At 36.8% G+C, this 20,712-nt stretch overlaps 1 protein-coding gene across 1 annotated transcript in view; it reads left to right on the top strand.

Annotated features, from left to right (window-relative positions):
* The first annotated feature begins 17,708 nt into the window (after window positions 1-17,708).
* ERICH2 (glutamate rich 2) overlaps window positions 17,709-20,712 on the top strand; it is a 91,641-nt gene continuing 88,637 nt past the window's right edge. Inside the window, exon 1 of the mRNA XM_044669092.1 lies at window positions 17,709-17,881. Within this exon, the coding sequence (XP_044525027.1) occupies window positions 17,709-17,881 (173 nt within the window). The remainder of the gene's footprint in view (window positions 17,882-20,712) is intronic.

Here is a 20,712-nt window from a genome sequence, read left to right as displayed (position 1 = left end):
GGGCATATCCTCGTTTTCCAGATTTTTGCTACCACAAAGAGTGTGGCTATAAATATTTTTGTACAAGTCTTTTTATCTATGATCTCTTTGGGGTACAAACCCAGCAATAGTATGGCTGGATCAAAGGGCAGGCAGTCTTTTAGCACTCTTTGGGCATAATTCCAAATTGCCATCCAGAATGGTTGGATCAGTTCACCACTCCACCAGCAATGCATTAATGTCAAGTTTTGCCACAGCCTCTCCAACATTCATTATTCTCCCCTGCTATCATTTTAGCCAATCTGCTAGGTGTGAGGTGATACCTCAGAGTAGTTTTGATTTGCATTTCTCCAATTATTAGAGATTTAGAACACCTTCTCATGTGCTTATTGATAGTTTTGATTTCTTTATCTGAAAATAGCCTAGTCATGTCCCTTGCCCCATTTATCAATTGGGGAATGGCTTGAATTTTTTTTACAATTGATTTAGTTCCTTGTATATTTGAGTAATTAGACCTCTGTCAGAATTTTTTGTTATAAAGATTTTTTCCCAGTTTGTTGTTTCCCTTCTGATTTTGGTTGCATTGTTTTTGTTTGTACAAAACATTTTTAATTTAATATAATCAAAATTATTTATTTTATATTTTGTAATTTTTTCTAACTCTTGCTTGGTTCTAAAATCTTTCCTTTCCTAGAGATCTGACAAGTACACTATTCTGTGTTCATCTAATTTACTTATAGTTTCCTTCTTTATATTCAAGTCATTCACCCACTCTGAATTTATCTTGGTGTAGGGTGTGAGAAGTTGATCTAACCCTAATTTCTCCCATATTGTTTTCCAAATTTCCCAGCAGTTTTTGTCAAATAGTGGATTTTTGTCCCAAAAGTTGGGCTCTTTGGGTTTATCATAGCACTGTCTTGCTGACATCACTTACCCCAAGTCTATTTCATTGATCTTCCCTTCTGTCTCTTAGCTAATACCATATTGTTTTGATGACCACTGCTTTATAATATAGCTTAATATCTGGTACTGCTAGGCCATTTCCTTCACGGTTTTTTTTTTCATTATTTCCCTTGATAGTCTTGATCTTTTGTTATTCCAAATGAACTTTGTTATAGTTTTTTCTAATTCAGTAAAAAAGTTTTTTGGTAGTTTGATAGGTATGACACTAAATAAGTAAATTAATTTGGGTAGAATGGTCATTTCTATTATGTTAGTTCGTCCTACCGATGAGCAATCAATGTTTTTCCAATTGTTTAGATCTAGTTTTAATTGTTTGGAAAGTGTTTTGTAGTTGTGTTTGTATAATTCCTGTGTTTGTTTCAGTGGATAGATTTTTATATTGTCTAGGGTGATTTTAAATGGTGTTTCTCTTTCTACCTCTTGCTGCTGTGATGTGTTGGAAATATATAGAAAGGTTGATGATTTATGTGCATTTATTTTGTATCCTGCAACTTTGCTAAAGTTGTTGATTATTTCTACTTGCTTTTGAGTTGATTCTCTAGGATTTTTTAAGTAGACCATCATATCATCTGCAAAGAGTGATAACTTAGTCTCCTCATTGCCTATTTTAAAACCTTCAATTTCTTTTTCTTCTCTAATTGCTACTGCTAGTGTTTCTAGTACAATGTTAAATAATAGAGGTGATAATGTTCATCCTTGTTTCACGCCTGATCTTATTGGGAAGGTTTCTAATTTATCCCCATTGCATATGATGCTTGTGGATGGTTTTAGATATATACTGTTTATTATTTTTAGGAAAGGTCCTTCTATTCATATACTTTCTTGTGTTTTTAATAGGAATTGGTGTTGTATCTTGTCAAAGGCTTTTTCAGCATCTATTGAGATAATCGTGTGATTTTTGTTTGTCAGCTTGTTAATATAGTTAGTTATGTGGATGGTTTTCCTAATGTTGAACCATCCTTGCATTCCTGGTATAAATCCCACTTGATCATGATGGATAACCCTCTTGATCACTTGCCGGAGTCTTTTTGCTGTATTCTATTTAAGATTTTTGCATCTATGTTCATTAGGGAAATTGGTCTGTAGTTTTCTTTCTCTGTTTTTGATCTACCTGGCTTTGGAATCAGTACCATATTTGTGTCATAAAAGGAATTTGGTAGGACTCCTTCTTTGCTTATCATATCAAATAATTTGTATAGTACTGGGATTAGTTGCTCTTTGAATGTCTGATAGAATTCACTTGTGAATCCATCAGGCCCTGGCGATTTTTTCTTAGGGAGTTCTTTGATGGCTTGTTCAATTGTTTTTCTGATATGGGATTATTTAAATTTTCTATTTCTTCTGCTCTTAATCTAGGTAGTTTATAAATATTCATCCATATTACCTAGACTGCAATATTTATTGCCATATAATTGGGCAAAATAGTTTTTAATGATTGCCTTAATTTCCTCTTCATTAGAGTTGAGGTCTCCCTTTTCATCTTTGATACTGTTAATTTGGTTTTCTTCTTTCCCTTTTTATTAAATTTACCAGGACTTTGTCTATTTTATCTGTTTTTTCAAAATAACGGCTTAGACTTATATATTAATTCAATAGTTCTTTTACTTTTGATTTTATTAATTTCTCCTTTGATTTTTAGCATTTCTAATTTAGTTTTCATCTGGGGATTTTTTTAAACCCTTGTACTTTGGTGTATTGTCTCATAGGTGGAAGATTGGTAAGGGTGGGCAATGGGGGTCAAGTGACTTGCCTAGGGTCACACAGCTGGGAAGTGGCTGAGGCCGGGTTTGAACCTAGGACCTCCTGTCTCTAGGCCTGACTCTCACTCCACTGAGCTACCCAGCTGCCCTGGGGATTTTTAATTTATTCATTTTCTAGTTTTTTAATTTGCACTGACCTATTTTTAGACCAAAGTATAATATAGTATAATATCCATTTCAATTCAAGCCAACAAACATTTAAGGTCTAGCAATGTGCTAGGTTCTAGAAGAGAGAAAGTTTAGATAAAACACAATTCATACATTTATAGGATTTATGGACTAGTATAGTTGGGTCCAAAGTAGAGGGCCAAGAGAGGTATAGCCTGACCACAGGCATATGTGATTAACCAGCCTGAGAGTGGAAAGATAAGTCATGACCCTCTGTCCATGGGATAGCCAATATGGGACTTGACTCCAACACAATCACAACAATCCACCTAATATTCCATTATTCCACTCCTTCCCTCTGAGGTGAAAGCAATTCCTTACCTCTAGCTTCTGAGCCTAATGTCTACCCCCCGAGGGCAGCTTCATACTAAGCTAACAGTTGTCAAAAGTGTTCACAGATGCTATTGGGAAAAATTTGACCCCGCTCCCTATATACACATCACCTCATGGCTGCTTCTCAGAGGGATAGTGACAGTGACTCATGAGTAAGAGAACAGCTCCTACCCTTTTCATTTTAGGTAGGATAGCATAAGTTACTCAGAATGGGTAGATTGTGATCTGGACTAAGAGATATTACTGTATTATCTCTGCTCTCTACCAATCCACCCATATTCCCAACTTCCCTACTGCTATTAAGGGCACCCACCATTCTTCTGTTTGTATAAGTTCTCACAATTCAAGTGTCATCTTTACTTTGCTCTTTGATCCCTTCACATCTCTTCTGTCAATTGTCTTCTCTTTACCTACTCAGTCATCACCCTAAGTCATTTCTTTCTGCCTACTCTATTCTAATAGCCTCTTATTTGGTCTCTGCCTTAAAGACTCTCCTTTCTCATATTCATCCTCTACCAACAGTCAGTGATTTTCCTATAGTGAAAGTCTGACCATATCACTTCCCTACTCAATAAACTATAATGGCTCCTTATTGACTTTTATAAAATATATTTAATCTTTATCTCATCCTTTTTATATTTTATGGTATATAGTTATCCATCCAGTTATGTATGCCTATAATTTATAAGATTTAAATGTTAGTTTATGGTATAAATATTAATTTATATGTATATAATTTATAAATAAGATATTGCTTCACATGATAAACATAACTTTGTATGTATATAGAATTTATAGATTGGCACATATACACATACTCAAAACTTTTTCACTGACAGGAGGGGAGTGCATGATTAAAAGTGTTGTGAGGCCTCAAGTCTAATTGAGAAATAAGGCATCATACTCTGCCCTATTTAACAACATGTAGAGTATGTTTCATTCTGGGAGGCACATTTTAGGAACGCACTGAAAAATTGAAGTGAATACAAAAGAGGACAGCTAGAATAGTGAGGTGCCTGAAGTTCATATCATAAAAGGATCCACCAAAAGAAGTGGAGGTTGTTCAGTCTGGAAACTGAGAAGAAAGGAGAGGAGAGGAGAGGAGAAAAGAGGAGAGGAGAGGAGAGGAGAGGAGAGGAGAGGAGAAGAGAAGCAGGAGGAAGAGTGGGAAGGATAGAGTTTGTATCTACAAGTATTTGATGATGCGTTCTATGGAAGAGGGCCTCAAATTGTTCTGCCCAGTAGAGACATAAACTTTGACTCAAAATAAGGGGAAACTTCCTAATTCTTATGGCTGTCCAGGAAGAGAACCTCCAGGAAGTAATGCATTAACACTCACTAGAGGTTCTCCTCAAGCAGAGGTTAGAGGATCAATTTTTTCTCTATTATGTACAGCTCACATTTCTTTTTAAATAAATAATAAATTCAGCAACTAACTTTCATAGCCATCATATCTGTCTGGAACTCTTTTTGTTCTCTTCCATGAATTTTTAAAAATTAAATTAATTTTTTACCAATTACATGTAATAATAAATTTCTACAAATTGTCTCCCTCCCTTCTTCCCTTCCCCCTCCTAGAGCTGGCAAGCAATTCAATCTGGGTTATGCATGTATTATTACACAAAACATATTTTTTTATTATTCATTTTGGTAAGTAAATATACCAAACCACAAAACATGCCCAAATGAGCAAATGATGAATCTTATACTTTCATCTGCATTCCTACTACAACAGTTCTTTCTCTGGAGGTGGAAGCATTCTTTTCCATAAGTCCCTCAGAACTGTTCTGGATTATTGCATTGCTGTTGGAGGCAAAGTCTATCGCATTTTATCATTCCACAGTATTGCTGTTGCTATGTACAATGTTTTCCTGGTTCTCTTTATTTCACTCTGCATCAATTCATGTAGATCTTCCCAGCACTTTCTGAAATTATCTTGTTCATCATTCCTTACAACATGATAGTATTCTATCACTATCATATACCACAATTTGTTCAGCCATCCCTTTAGTTTCCAATTCTTCACCACCATAAAAAGAGCAGCTATAAATATTTTTGTACACACAAGTTCTTTCTTTTTTTTATCTCTTTGGGATACAGAAGTAGTAGTGATATGGATCAAAGGGAATGAATTGTTTTATAGGCCTTTGGGCATAATTCCAAATTGTGCTCCAGAATGGTTGGATCTATTCACATCTCCACCAGCAATGCATTAGTGTCCCAAATTTTATCACATCCCCTCCAACATTTAATATTTTCCTTTACTGTAATATTGGTCAATCTACTAGGTGTGAGGTAGTACCTCAACATTGTTATAATTTGCATTTCTCTAATTGAGAGAAATTTCAAACATTTTTTCATGTAATTATTGATATCTTTGAATTTTTCATTTGAAAACTTCTTATTCATATCCTTTGACCATTTCTCAATTGTGGAATCATCTGTGAATTTTTTAAAAAGAAGCTTCAAATACTCTTTTCCTTTTTGCTACCCTATCCCCATTTCCTCACCTACTCCAACCTGAAAAAGAAAAAGGAAAGCCCTGGCAATAACTATACACAATGAAACAAAAAAAATTCCCACCTTCATCAAGTCTCAAAACATCTTATTCTGCATCATGAGTCCATCATCTACCCTTCAGTTGGTGGAATAGGATGCTTGGGAATTGGGGTTTGATCATTTCAATTCATTAAACACCTACCATGTAAATGGCACTGTGTTAGATGCCAGCAATAGAAAAAAAAAAGATTCCTAAAAAGTCACTGCCTTCAAGATCATCTTTTAAAAAGAGAATACAACAGGTAAAGAGAAGAGTAAAATAGAAGTAAATAGAAGAGAATTTGAGGAGTGTAAATAGCTTTTGCAAATGGCATGAGATAGTGGAAGACCATTGTAGCACCCCTATAATAGGAGATCACCCCAAGGCAAAGTTGTGAGTTAGGTGGGCAGTGAAGGGTAGAAGGGGAAAAGGTATTTAATACAAGATGGTCATTTGCAAAAACTATTTACAGGAGGGAGAGATGACTAATCCTAGAAGGATCAAGAAATATTCAACTGAGCTGAACTTTGAATGAAATTAAAGATCGAAAATAAGGGAGGTGAAAATGGAGTGCATTCCAGGCAGAGAAAACAGACTGAGGTAGGATATAGAATACAAAATAGAGGTAGGATATAGAATACAAGTTCAGGGAACAGCAAATAGGTCAGTTTTGTTGGAACCTAGGGTATTTAAAAGGAAGTAATATGAAGGAAGTCTGAAAAGGTATGGGGGAACCAGATTGTAAAAGATTTTAACAACAAATGTTAATTAAATGCCTACTACCTGCATGGAACTGTTAGGTAATGGGAATACAGACAAATAATAAATAGTCCCTGCCTTGAAAGAGCTTTATAGAAATGCCAAACTGAGAAATTTGTCTTTTATCCTAGAGAATCTTTTAATAATAAAAAGAGCTAGTATCAACATTAGGGAGACAGGGGAGATAGAGAGAGTCTATGTGGTGAGACTCTCTTCTAGCTCTCCCCTCCCGCCGAATATACTCTGGGAGACTTCGAGGGGGTGACACCCCTAAACTGGGTGACCTGGATGCCCCACAGGAGTTGGGAGTGAGGCTTCCCTATAAGATGAGGTATGGGGTACCCCAATCCGATTCTGAATGAGGGCGGGGTTCACACAATCTTGAACAAGGGAACAACAGGGTCAGGTCTGGGCTTTAGGAGGGTAAAATGGGCAAGTAGGTGGAAGATAAACTGAAGAGAAGGCAAGCAACATTAGGAATCCTATTAGTAAGCTGTTGAAATAGTCTTGGCTTAAGCATCCAAACTTGGAGAAAAAGAGATTTTAAATACAAGAGATGCTATAAAGATAGAATCAATATGATTTGGCAAGTTTTAGGATATGAGGAATAAAGAAAAGGGCTAGAAGACAAACCAGAGTCAAAGTTGACTCCAACATTGCAAACCTGGGCTAACTAGAACAGAAATGGGAAGATCTGGAGGTTATCAGGAAAGACAATGAGTTCTCTACTGTATTGTTTGAGATGCCTACATGGTTTCTCAAGAGGAGCTATCCAGAAAGCAGCTGATGATATAACAGTAAGATTTGGGGAGGAAACGAAGGCTGAATTTTCAGGCTTGGACTATGAAGACTTCGGAATAATTTGCATAAAGACAACCAATTAATCCATGGGGGCTAGTGAGATCACCAAAAAACAAAACAAAACAAAAAAGCGTGAAAGAGAAACCATTTGCTAGGAATGTTGTTGAAAAGATTCCTATGAGATATGGGTTGGATTAGTTGGCCTTTGGGGGCTCTTCTACATCTAAAAGTGTATGATTCTAAACATAAATTACAATATACAATAACACAATACATAAAAACAAATCATAATATACAATTGCCCTAAGAATATCAGAAAGCTATAAAACAAAAAGTCCATAAAGACCAGCCAGAAATATCACAAACCTTATTAGTTACAATTTGAACACAATAATACTAAAGACTGATATTTCTTAAATATGTAAATCCACCAACTCATCAAAAATAATGGGAAAACACAGCTGTTTACCAAGACCTTCAACAACAATGTTTTGTGCTTCAGGCTCCCCCTACTGGCTATATAATAATAAATAAAAGGAGCATAGAATGGGAACTAACAAAATTCTGGAAGTCAGAACAGTTATCTATGCAATCACCAGGATGTTTTAGTAAAACAATAAGGAAACTCAGTATTAGAGTGAAGTTTAAAAAGAGAATTACCAGCTGTGGTAAATGTCACTAATTCTATCTTAATGTCTGAAAACAGCCTCTTCTCTCTATTGTTCTTCAGTTATAACCTTTAAGAAATCTTGCTGTAGATATCCAGACAGGAATTTCCTAAATACTTTGGTTCATTTGCATGCCAGTTAGTAGTCACTTAACTACAAAGTTGTGCTCTGGCTAGTTGTTTTTTTTTTTACATCAAGAGTAAGATTTGATTTTATGTCAAGAAGTATGACAATGAAAAATATTTTTCTCATGGGACAGTTAACTATAGGAAAGCAAGTAGGAAAGTAAGAAGGGGAAAGAGGTAAAAAAATAAGCATTTATATCGTGCCTACTATGTACCAGGCACTATGTTGAGAGCTTTACAATGACAACCCTACAAGGTAAATTCTGTTATTATCTCCATTTTATAGCAGAGGAATCTGAAGCAGACAAAATCTAAGTGATTTCATACAGCTAATAACTGTCTGAGGCTGGATTTGAATTCTGGTTTTCCTGACTCCAGGCCCAGCACTTTACCTATTGAGAGAGCCAAGGATATCTGAACTTAATCAGACTTGACAACACTTTAAGCATTTCCACCATTATGTTGGAACTGAACACACTGGCCAAATAAAGTTGAAATTTTAATGAAAAAATAAAAATAAATAAATCTACTCAGTCATCTAATAAAATATAAGTGGTGTGACCTTGAAGGAAATAAAGCAATTGATATAAATTTCAAACATCCTCAAACAATTAAGAAAATCAGCATATCCTAGGGCAGCTAGATGGCACAGTTAATAGAACTCTGGATCTAAAGTCAGGAAGACCTGAGTTCAATTCCAGCCTTAGACATGTATTAGCTGTATAACTCTGAGTAAGTCACTTACCTCCTGTTTGCTTCAGTACCTCATCTATAAAATGAACTGGAGAAGGAAAAGGCAAACTCCTCCAGTATCTTTGCCAAGAAAATTCCAAATGGGGTCACGAAGAGTCAGACACAACTAAAATGACTGAACAATAACAACAAAACATGTCCCACTTAGAATGAGTCAGAGAAATGGAATTAGAAGCCAGAACCAATATATTTTTAATTCATTGTGGGTTTCTAGAAAAATAATACCTAAGGATTCCCTTTATAAATCTAGACTCTTCATCAGATAAACATGAATTCTATTGTTGATATATTTTATACCTGATGGCCAAATTTCTGAACTTTTAAAAATTTAGCTAGGCTAGCTCTTCAACAAATGTCATTGGTTCCATACTCTATACTTTCCCAGTTTCATAGTGTTAAGAGAAAAAAATATTCATACTGTATTCTGCATTTAGGCTCCAGTCTGCCAGAAACCATTTTATTTATTAAATTTAAGATTATACTCATTCCAAGCTGTTTGTGACAGAAAGCAACATGTCTAAACTGACAATTTTCCCATGCCCTCCAAAAGATCTGTGAAGAGTGAATCAAACTTGCTTTGTCTATCAATCAGCACTTTTTAAATCAATCAATCAATCAAAAACTTAAACTCCTCTACTTAACACTAGTAGAGTTCTCAAGTCACTTGCTAGAGTGAGTGACAACTCCAGAGGCCACTGCCCAACCCCCTTGGGTAGTGCTAGGCAAATTGAAAGACTGTAATTGGTTCCTGTAAAGTGGAGAAAGGGACAGGAAGGGACTTGGAAAAAGACTATAAAAAGTCCTGATCTTCCTGTCCAGAAGATATTCCACTTGGACCTTCAGCTTGGATCTTCTCCTTGGGACTGCTCCTGAGACTCCACCTTGGGATCTTCTCTTTTTTGGAATTCTCCCTGGATCCTGTGTCAGCTGATCTGGGTGAGTAGCTGGCCTTCCTTTCCTGTCTTCTGGAGATATTGGTTCCAGAGAGGTCTTCCTTTCTTAGAGGTGACTGCATTGGTAGAACCCTTGCTGAAGACATCACTAGACTTCTGGCTGAGGATTACCTGAAAATCCACCGAGGACAAGCGACGTGGTGAAACCCTGCTGGGGCTGAGTCCCACGCCAGAGCAGCACTTAGGGTGATAGGCTAGATACTTCTCTACTTTCTTCTTAAATTTTCCCACTTCCACTCTTTCCACCTCTTGGTAAATAAAGCTACTAAAAGTCATTTTGACTTGAGGTGTAGTATTTTTAATTCGGTGATCACAATATTACTTTAGAATGCTCATATTTAGCATAAAACCTACATTTTAAATTCTTACAGATCCAAGACAATTTGAGATTATATTTATAGGGATTTCAATGATGAAAATATTCAAAAGTTGAACAACCAAGTCTGTATCTTATTCTTCCAGGAACATGTCCTTCAAGAAATCAATAGGGTTTTCCCCAGAGATCAGTGTTGAGAACTTAAGCTGGATTGGAGTACTGAAGAGTAGGATAGAAGCAAACTTTCTGGTAAATATTTAACAACCAGCTCTCAGGGTGAAAAAAGTGTACAAGGGACACATGTTAAAGTTTAATCTGCATTATTAACATTCTGTTAATCACTTTCTTAAGCCTAAACAATCAACAAAGAAATAAATCAAGCCCTGCTTCCTAGTGTTTCTGAGGCTCACAAGGAAAATTTAGCAATCCTCAGGGCACACCTGCACACCCCTGGGTAGAGGGCTTTACCCATGGGGTGTACCCTAATCAGACTTCTTCAGGGAATACAGAAGAGATTGCGTTTATAGAGGAGTCAATACCCTTAACAATTCCTGAACAAAGAAGGCAATTAAATATTGTCTATTTTATTGTTTTATATTTATTTTATTTTAATAAATTTCCACATAAGTTTTCCAAAATTATATGTTTCATGTTGTCTCCCTCCTTTCTTCCCTCCCCCATACCAGAGTTGGCAAGCAATTCAATCTGGGTTATACATGTATTATCATGTAAAACATTTCCATATTATTCATTTTTGTAAGTGAATAATCTTATAAAATCAAAACCCCAAATCATATGCCCAAATAAAAAGTGAAAAATCATGTTTTCATATGTATTTATACTTCAACAGTTCTTTTCTCTAGAGGTGGATAGCATTCTTTTTCAAAGTCGCTGAGAATTGTCCTGGATTATTCTATTGCTGTTAGTAGCAAAGTCTATCCCATTTGATCATTCCACGATAATTCAGTTATTGTGTAAAATGTTCTGGTTCTGCTTTTTTCACTCGGCATCAATTCACATAGTATCTTCCCAATTCTTTCTGAAATCATTCTATTCATCATTCCTTATAGTAAAATAGTATTCCATCACCATCATATACCACAATTTGTTCAGCCATTCCCCAATTGATGGACATCCCTTTAGTTTCTAATTCTTTGCCATCACAAAAAGAGCAGCTATAAATATTTTTGTACAAACAGGCCCCATCTTTTCCCATTTTTAAAAATTTCCCATTTTTAAAAATCTCTTTGGGATATAGACCTAGTAGTAGTATTGCTAGGTCAAAAGGCATGCATTCTTTTATAGCTCTTTGGGCATAATTTCATATTTTGATTATTACTGTCAATCCATTTACTTTATGAAAAGCTTCACCTTTACCTACCTTCAGATTTGGAATTAAAGAAAGGTTCCTTTATTAGCCTAGAGCATAATATTTTCCACTTGAAAAACAATTTTTAAAAAATGCTTCAATAGTAGCAACTTGTGATCAGAATGGGTGAAATTTTAGTGGAAATCACTGAATTCAGAGGATTATTTTATGTTAAAAACTGAAGAAAAATGAATATTAAAAAAATACAAATGTGATTTCCTTAGACAAGGGTCAAAACATCTTGGACAAATCTCTTAGCCTTTCTGAGATATATCCTCATCCTCCTGTAGTCCAAATTTTTTTTATAACCCTTACCTCCTATCTTGGAATCAATACTAAGTATACTAAGTATTGGTTCCAAGGCGGAAGAGAAGCAAAGCCTAGGAAACAAGGGTTAAGATACTTGCCCAGGGGCACACATCTAGGAAATGTCCAAGGCCACATTTGAACCCAGGACCTCCTGTCTCTAGTCCTGGCTCTCAACACATGGAGCCACCCAGCTGCCCTCCCCCCACCTTTGATCATTTTCAAGCATGTAATATAAGTCTAATAATCCTTACACTTCTACTTTATTAACATCTTCTGTCCTATGATATTGCTATCACCTGGCATAGGCTCACATCACTTCCTGGACTTCTTCTTGTCTCCCTATCGCAAGTATCTCCCCACTCCAGTTCATCCTCTTCTCAGCAGTTAAATTGATTTTTCCAAAGTACAGGTCTGACCATTTGATAAACTCCTGCTCAGTAAACTCCAGTAACTCTCTACTGGGACAGCTAGATGTTGCAGTGGACAGAGCATCAGGCATGGAGTTGGGAACACTGGAACCTAATCTGTTCTAGTAGCTGTGTGACCCTAGGCAAGTCACCTAACCCTATTTGCCTCCATTTTCTCATCTGTAAAATCAGCAGTTGAGGAAAATGGCAAACCACTCCAATATCTTTGCCAGGAAAACCCCAACTGGGGTCACAAAGAGTCTGAGATGACTGAGCAACAACAAAAACTCTCTGTTATCTCCAAGATCAAATATAAAAACTCTCTGGCTTTCATAGTTCTGGCCCCTTCCTACCTTTCCAGTGCTGCTTCTACTAGCTAGCATTTATAATACTTCAAGGTTTGCAAAACACTTTACAAATATTATGCCATTTTATCTCTGAAACAATTCTAGGAGTTGGTGCTGTTATTATCCCTATTTTACAGTTGGATAAATTGGGGGTCTGAGGTTTAAATCACTTCCCCGGGGTTACATAACTAATAAGGCTTTGAACTCAAGTCTTCTTAACTCCAGGTCTACCATTCTACTCACTGCATCACCTAGTTGCCACTCAAATCCAGTCACTGACCTCTTTGTAACTCTTTGCCCAAGACACTCTGTCTCCTGACTGTGCATCTTGGGTGCCTGAAATTTTCCTCATCTCTGCTTCCTGATCTCCCTAATTTCTTTCCAGTCATAGCGAAAATCCTACATTCTACAAGAATGTGAACTCCCCCAATGCTAATACTTTCCCTCTGGACTCATCTGTAATTTGTCCTTATGTATCTTGTTTGTATATGGTTATTTGCATGTTATCTCCCCATTAAAAAATGAACTCCTTGAGACCAAGGGCTGTTTTTTGCCAGCCCTCAGTACTGAGCACAGGGCATGCCACAAAATAGGTACATAAGAAATGCTTGACTTTTTCCTTCAATATGTTCCCCTAATTACATGTAAAGAAAATTTTAGCTTTTTTTTTTCTTCTAACATTTTGTAATTTCTCTCCCTCTCTTTCTCCCCTGGGGATAAAAAATTTGTTAAAGACTATCAATGTGATATCATGCAAAACATGTTTCCATATTGGTCATGTTATGGAAGAAGACATATTTAAAAAACCAAACCCATAAAGAAAATATAAGTGAAAAAATAGTATGCTTCAATCTGCATTCAGACTCCATCAGTTCTTTCTCCCGAGGTGGGACAGCATGTCTCCTAAGTCCTTTAGAATTATCTTAAATCATTGTATTGCTGAAAATAACTAAATCTTTCACAGCTGATCATGGTATAATAATGCCGTTACTGTGTGTGGTGTTCTAGTTCTGCTCACTTTACTTTGCATCAGTACTTGCAAGTCTTGACTGATTATACTGCTTAAAGGATTATGTGTGTGTGGAGACCTAGTACTTTCAATGCCTGGATCATTATTAGCTCTTATTGCTATTACTTTTACTACTTAAGAAGTACTCCTTTGCTAGGGTCATCAATTTCATTAATTCCTCTTTTTCAGAAAAGGAAATAAAAATTTTAAATATAATATTTTATAAACAAATCATGCTCACCTGCTATATGGTTCTTTATTAAGAGTCATGATGGTGATGGAGGTGTTTCCTTTTTTTTTTTTTTTTAATTTTATTTGGATAAAATCAGGAAAGCAAAGACTTGTGAAGGGTTTCTTCTCTCATTTACTTACAGTTAGAATTCAAGAAAACATTTTTTAAAGTTATTTTCAGATATGTTGCCATTTTATGCAAGACACTCTTCCTGACATTTTCCCTGACTTTTCCCCAGGCCAGGAATGCTTTTTCCTTCTTATCTTGGTGTCCTACCTTTCTCCAGCCCCACTTCATTCAAGTCACAACTAAAATTCCACTTTCTTCAGGAAACTTTTTCTGGCTTTTCAAAATGCTAATGCTTCCCCTCTGAGATTCCCTCTAATTTACCCACTATTTATCTTATTTGTATATAGGGTTTTGTTTTGTTTTTGTATGTTATCTCTCCCCTTCTATTTCCAACTCCTTGAGGACAGTGCTTACTTAGCACAGGTAAGTAGTAAACACTTCATAAATTCTTGTTGCCTTAACTTGTTGACCTGACAAATAAATTTAATGAAACATTCTTTCTGGCTTATTTTGCAAGATAAAACCTTGTTTTACCAAATTAAATTTTTAAATAACCTATTTGATGGAGAGAGGGTGATAATGGCTTTGTCTTATCAAACAAAGTGAATTATTAGCAACTCCATTATGAATTTAAAACACTTCCCTTCCCCTTCCAATGTTTAACCTACAATCCAGGCATCTAAATTAAACACTATGAAAGATGAAAGAAAAAAAGACATTGTGAATGTGGGCAGTTACTCTGAAAAAAGGTTAAGGAGAATGGAATAAACTGCCCAAATATAATTTTCTCATGTATTTAAACCCAGTAAAGTCTCACTGATTTCTATTCTAGCAATGAATCCTTTCAGACACTTCTCAAATGCAGTAAAGTTTCAGATGCCTAGATTCTATTTCCTAAAAATGTACAAACTTATTCATCATAACCATGAGGAACAAAAACAACAGATAATCAAAATTCTATAGGCTGGAAGTTCTCAGACTTGTTGGTCTCAGGACAACTTGACACTTAAAAATTATTGAGGACATTTGAAAGAACTTTTCTTTATGTGAGCTAGCTATCAATATTTTTATAAATTATATCTTAGTATTACTATAAAAGTAGTTTTGACCTTAGAGACACTCAGAAAGGGTCTTGTTGCTGTAAAGTGGCCTCATCATTGCCTACAACCCTCCCACAAAGCGGATTAAAATGTAATTAAGAGATATTTAACAAAACAAATAAAAATACAATAGGATATAGATAATGTTAATATGTGGTTTCTAAGTCAACTTGCAGCCCCTATCCTTATCTACCTACACCAGTGCTGTAAGCAGTCTCTCTTACCTCTAAAAACTCTCACAGCAAATAGGCTAAGAATAGGAAAACAGTTTTGAGATGTTCATTTCCCCTTTCTGTACCTACTCTACCTCCTGGTGATGTAACTAATTAGCAGCCAAATGGGTTAAAGGCAAGGCACTCCCCCTTCCAGCCCCCCACAAAAAGAAAACCCAAGGCCCTAGATAATCTGACCAAAGAAGTTTGACTGTATAGTGATACACCCTATCAGAGAAAGAACTGTTGGAGTCGTCTTTTATATCAGTGTATTTATAGTTTTACTTTGGGCTTTTGGTTATATATGAGTGTGTTTTTACAATGACCAATATGGAAGTATATTTTGCATAACAATAAAAAATAACATTTTTAAAGTAATAAAAAAAAGACTGAGAAAATTTTGTTTGAGAATTCCCAGGAAAATGTTCTTCCTCTGGTGTCCTCTTTTTGCTTCCCCCTCCCCCCCACTGATTCCCATAAGGGGTACATTTTCTTCTAGCCTCTGATGACTCTTATTTTGTTGTTAAAAAGCAAGTCTAGAAACAAGCTTATCAAAATGGAAAAAGTAAAGAAATTGTGGGTCAGAGACCTTATTTCAAAGGCCATCTCAAACATTTAATACTGGGTGATCATGGGTAAGTCACTTAACTTCCTTGAATTCAATTTCCTCCTCTATAAAGTAGGAATAACACCAGGCTATCAACCTTACAGAGTTATTGGGAGAAAATGTAAGTTTAGCAAATGGGAGTCTTTATGTAAGATGATAGGGAGCATGCATTAATTACCACATCCCCACCCCACCCTTTTTAATTTTTTGCCCCTCATTGCAACTTGGGCTCAGCATTTAGATATGTGTCTATTTCTTGGTCTAACTCCTCTTACTTTTGACTGATGCCCACAGTTTCCCAGCAAAGCTACCCGTTCTCTACATGTTTTTTTTTTTTTAATCAACTAACACTTAAGTGGTTCCTATGTGCCAGGTATTATGCCCCTCTGTCTCTTTCCCCCTGCAATTGATCCTAACCCCTTTGCCAGATCATTTAGGCTTTCCTGTCTTTTCTAAGTAGCCCTGTTGGAAAGAACCTGATATTTCTATCCACATAATAGGAATTTGAATCCAGACACTACCTTTTTAACTGTCTATATGACCCAAGACAAGTCATTCCATTTCTCTAAAGGTCTGTTCTTCATTGCTAAAACGATGAAGGGATTAAATCAGATGGATTCCAAAGTTTCTCTCCAAATCTATGATCTAATGAACACTTCAATACTGCCACTTATTTTCTTCCCCTCTATTTCCCTCTTCCTCCCCATCCCGTTTCTTCCCCTTTCCTTCCCTTTCCTTTATTCTCCCCTACACTTCCTCTTCCCTTTCCCCTATTGTCTTTATCCTTTCATTTACTATTTCATTTATTACCCTCTTTATTTCCTCTTCCTTACTTTCTTTCCCTTTAAGTGCTTAAGCTCTATTTTTTCCTTTCCCTTCCTTGTTTCTTTTACCTTAATTCCCCTCCCTAGTTTCTCTCCTCTTCCCTATTTCTTTCCTCTATTCTCTTGTCTATTTCCTGTTTCCCTAGTGTTGCCTCCCTTCCCGTTTTCTCTCTCCCTCTGTTTTATTTTATCCATTTCTCCCCTCTCTTCCTTCTATTTTCTTCCACACCCCCAGCACTCCCCGCTCCATTTCTCCTTTTCTTCGGTCCACTCCTCCTCCTCCTCTCTACTCCCCGGTCCTCCCTCTAGGTTTTCCCTTCCCCTTCTTCTTCTCCTCCACCTCCCGGTCCCGCCCACCTCCTCCCCCGCCCTCTACCACCCTCGATGGGCGGGGCTTGCCGATGGAACGCTACGGTTGCCTAGGGGACGGGGCAAGCCTGACCCGGGGGTGTCCAGTGTTTCTCTGACTGGACTTGGAGGGCTGGGCGGCAGGAGCGCGCTGCGACTTACTAAGGCGGAGACTGTCTGTGGGTCAGTCGGACATTTCTTCTTTTGAGTGGGAGGTACCTCGGCGACCCGAGAAGCGGCTATGAGCCGGTAAGAGGTGCTTGGGTTCCCCTCTCTCCTTCCTCTGCCCCTCCCCTCTTGTTAATTCTATTGCTCATTCCCCCTACCCTTTCTCTGCCCCTCACTGTAGGTACTCGCCTCGAGGCTCCGGGGTTTCTAGGATCGTGCCTTCCAAGGTAAGAGCGGAGCTGCAGCTTGGGATCGCTTTCTACATCCCCTCTCTCACCCCCATCCCCTACTCTGACCCCAGCGATAATCAAGTGAAAGAGAGATCAATTCAGTACCGCAAGCATTTATGGAGTGCCTTCTGTTTGCGAGGCGTCCCGCCCCGTGGGGCGCAACGGGAAGCATCAGGCAAAGAGGGGTTGGCCACTGCCTTTCCTCCTTCCCCAGCTCCCACCTCCTTCCAACTCGTGAAAAAGCCTCGAGCTGGAAGTCGTCGGGTTCGGGCTCTAGTTCCTGAAACACTCTGGGGCCACTCTGTTCGTCTTTCTGGGTCTCAGTGGCCCCATTTGTAAAGTGAAAGGGGTTGTTGGACTATGGTCTCCAAGGACTCCAGCACCACTGAGCTCTGGTTCTATAACACCGACGTTCTATGTTCTTGGAAACCGCAGCTTCGATCTACACCAGCTAGTCCATTTATTGTTAGTAGTGATGACTGCTCACGCCTGTGTAGAGAAAACAGCCTACAAGTGGCATATTTTCCTTTAAGGTAGATCCCCATTGAGGAAACCGAGTCTCAGAAAGGTTGGGTCTTCCCGACGCTATACATTCAAATTGTTTGCTTCGAAATCCAGTACTATCTTCCCATTATTTCAGCCTCCCTCTCTCTAAAATAGATTATTGTCAATGTTGTATAATACTCCCAGTGGTTGAATGCTGTCTCTTTTATTTTTAAATAATTTAGTCCTATTTAGACTGTACAGTGTACTAGAACAGGAACTGTTCTCCCTATTTCCAGTAACACTTGATAGACTAGTGAGCTCACAGTAGATGCTTTAAAAAAATACACCAAATTATTTTGCAGGACCGGAGTAGACTTTGTACCCAAATAATATTACACAGGATGTGGGTATTTGGCTATACAAACTAGTCCTAGTGGAGGTTGGTGTTAGTGGTGGTGGTTTGTACTTTCAGCAATGGTATCAAACCTCCATTTTCTTTTGAATAAATTTAGAGTATTCTTACTAGAAGCAAAATAAATGCTTGCTGTTTTAGACAGATGTTTTTGTTTTCTCCTACTTTAGTTACAATAATTTGCTGTGTTACCCAACCCAGTGAAGAGAAGTATAAGAGAAATATATATGAAAACTAGGGGGAAAATTCCCCTTGCTATTATCTCCTGATTTTCCCTTATCTATTCACTATCTGCTTTCCCACTTATATTTTACTGTCTTAGTTCACTTAAACTTTTGCTTTTGGACACACAGCAAAACTTCCATTAACTCAGATGCCTAGAGAATTGAGGTCTTCAGGCTAATTGAATTTTCTGGTTAATTTAGGGTTGATCGCAACTATTTTTATCTTCTACTCATATTGCAAATTCATTTAATTGCCTTACAGTAGAATATCATGAACATAATTGAATTTTTATTTCAACATCCTGAAGTAAATTAATCATTTTGAATATTATGATAATAATCAAGCACTTATTAAATGACTACTATTTGCCAGGCTCTGTGATAGGTGCTAAGGATACAAAAACAGGAAATGAAATTATCTCTGCTCTCAAGCAGTTTTAAATTATATTGGGAAGACAAAACTTTTACATATAGTAATCTACTAATATATTATAGTATCTTCAGAATAAATACAAGGAATTTATAGAGAGAAGGCCTTAACAGTTGAGGAAAGATCAGGAGAGCTTCATATAGAAAATGACATTTTAATTGCATCTAGAAAGAAGTGAGGAATTCTACAAGGTAGAAGTCAGAAATGAGTACATTTCAGACATGGAGAATGAGCAGTGGAAAGCCATAAATATAGCAGGTGGGTCACCAGATGCAAGGAAAAGAGAAAAGGCCCATAGAGGTCAGAAATGTAATAATGTGGAATGAAGTTGGGACAATGAGGTGGCTTACTAGATAGAGAACCAGGTCTGGAAACAGGAGGTCCTGAGTTCAAATATGATCTCAGACACTTTCTAGTTGTGTGACCCTGAGTAAGTCACTTGACTCCAATTGCCAGACACTTTTCTTGTCTTGAAACTGATATTAATTTTAAGACAGAAGGTAAGCATTCTTTGAAAAAGAAAAGAAAAATAATGGAACCAAGCTGCAAAGAGTTTTTAAAAACTAAAACCTACCATGGACTCATCCTTTTATGTGGAGACAAATGTGGGTTCTTGAAAGCCTGTGCATTAATAACATATCTCTGATGGGTTCTGCCAACCTGGAAAAGTTTGAAGTCTGTGAACTATTTGTTTACCCTCTGAGGACCAGCCTCCCTAAGATCAAAGGAACCAATCACCAAAAATGTTGACCATCAGTTGATGATTTTTTTTTAAGCATAGCAACTCATGAAATTGTTCACTCAGGTGTGAAGGGGAGTAAATCTACTTTAATAAAGTACCTACAACAGTGATATTCCAATCCTTTGGCATATTGAAACCCAAGTAAAGAATCATAGATGAAAAAGATTGAAATCTGACTGCAAGTGTCTAAGATTAAACATTTTTTAGAAGTTGCTTTTAAAAAATATGCCCATGCCAGTTTCTTTTTGTTTGACTTTTTACCTAAAAATTTAATGTCCTCACATTTTTCTTAAAGTTCAATTTAAGATATTAGTATATGCAGAATAGAAAGGTTTACAGAGTCCAGGTTGAAAGAGAGCTCAGCAACTATTAAATACATTCTGATCTAAATCCCCTTTCATAACCCAGTTGACAAATGATCATCCAGCTACCTTTAGAGGCAGCCCATTCCACATTTGGCTAGTTTTAATTGTTAGTTTTTCCTTAATCAAGATGAAATCAGCCTCTCTGAAGTTTCCATTTGCTCTTTTGGGAGCAAGCAAAATTAATTTAATACTTTTTTCATGTGATAGCCCTTAAGATACATAAATCATCTTTTTCCCCAAAATCTTTTCTTCAGGCTAAATATCTCCAGTGCCTTCAAGTTGTCCTCATCTGGTGAGAGGCCCTTCGCCATCCTGGTTGCCTTCTGGGTGCTAAAATGATCAATACAGATACAAAATAAACACACATAAATTATCTGAATTTCTATGTATCACCAACAAAGCTCTGCGAGAAGAGATAGTAAGAAATATTTCATTTAAAACAACCACAGACAATATAAAATAACCTGTAAGCATACCTGCCAAAATAAACCCAGGAATTATATCAATATTAAACAATTTTTATATAAAGTCAGATTTAAATAATTGGAGAAAAATTCATTGTTCATGGGTGGGCCAAGCCAATCTAATTTTAAAAAAAAATCCCAACTGAACTAATATACTTATTGTGTCATTTAAATGTCCAAAAGATTATTTTGAGTTGGAAAACATTATAAAATTAATTTGGAAGAACAAAAGGTCAATAAT

Source organism: Gracilinanus agilis, chromosome 3 (genome assembly GCF_016433145.1).
Source record: "Gracilinanus agilis isolate LMUSP501 chromosome 3, AgileGrace, whole genome shotgun sequence".
Taxonomy (NCBI): domain Eukaryota; kingdom Metazoa; phylum Chordata; class Mammalia; order Didelphimorphia; family Didelphidae; genus Gracilinanus; species Gracilinanus agilis.
This window is presented reverse-complemented; position numbering and strand designations above follow the sequence as displayed.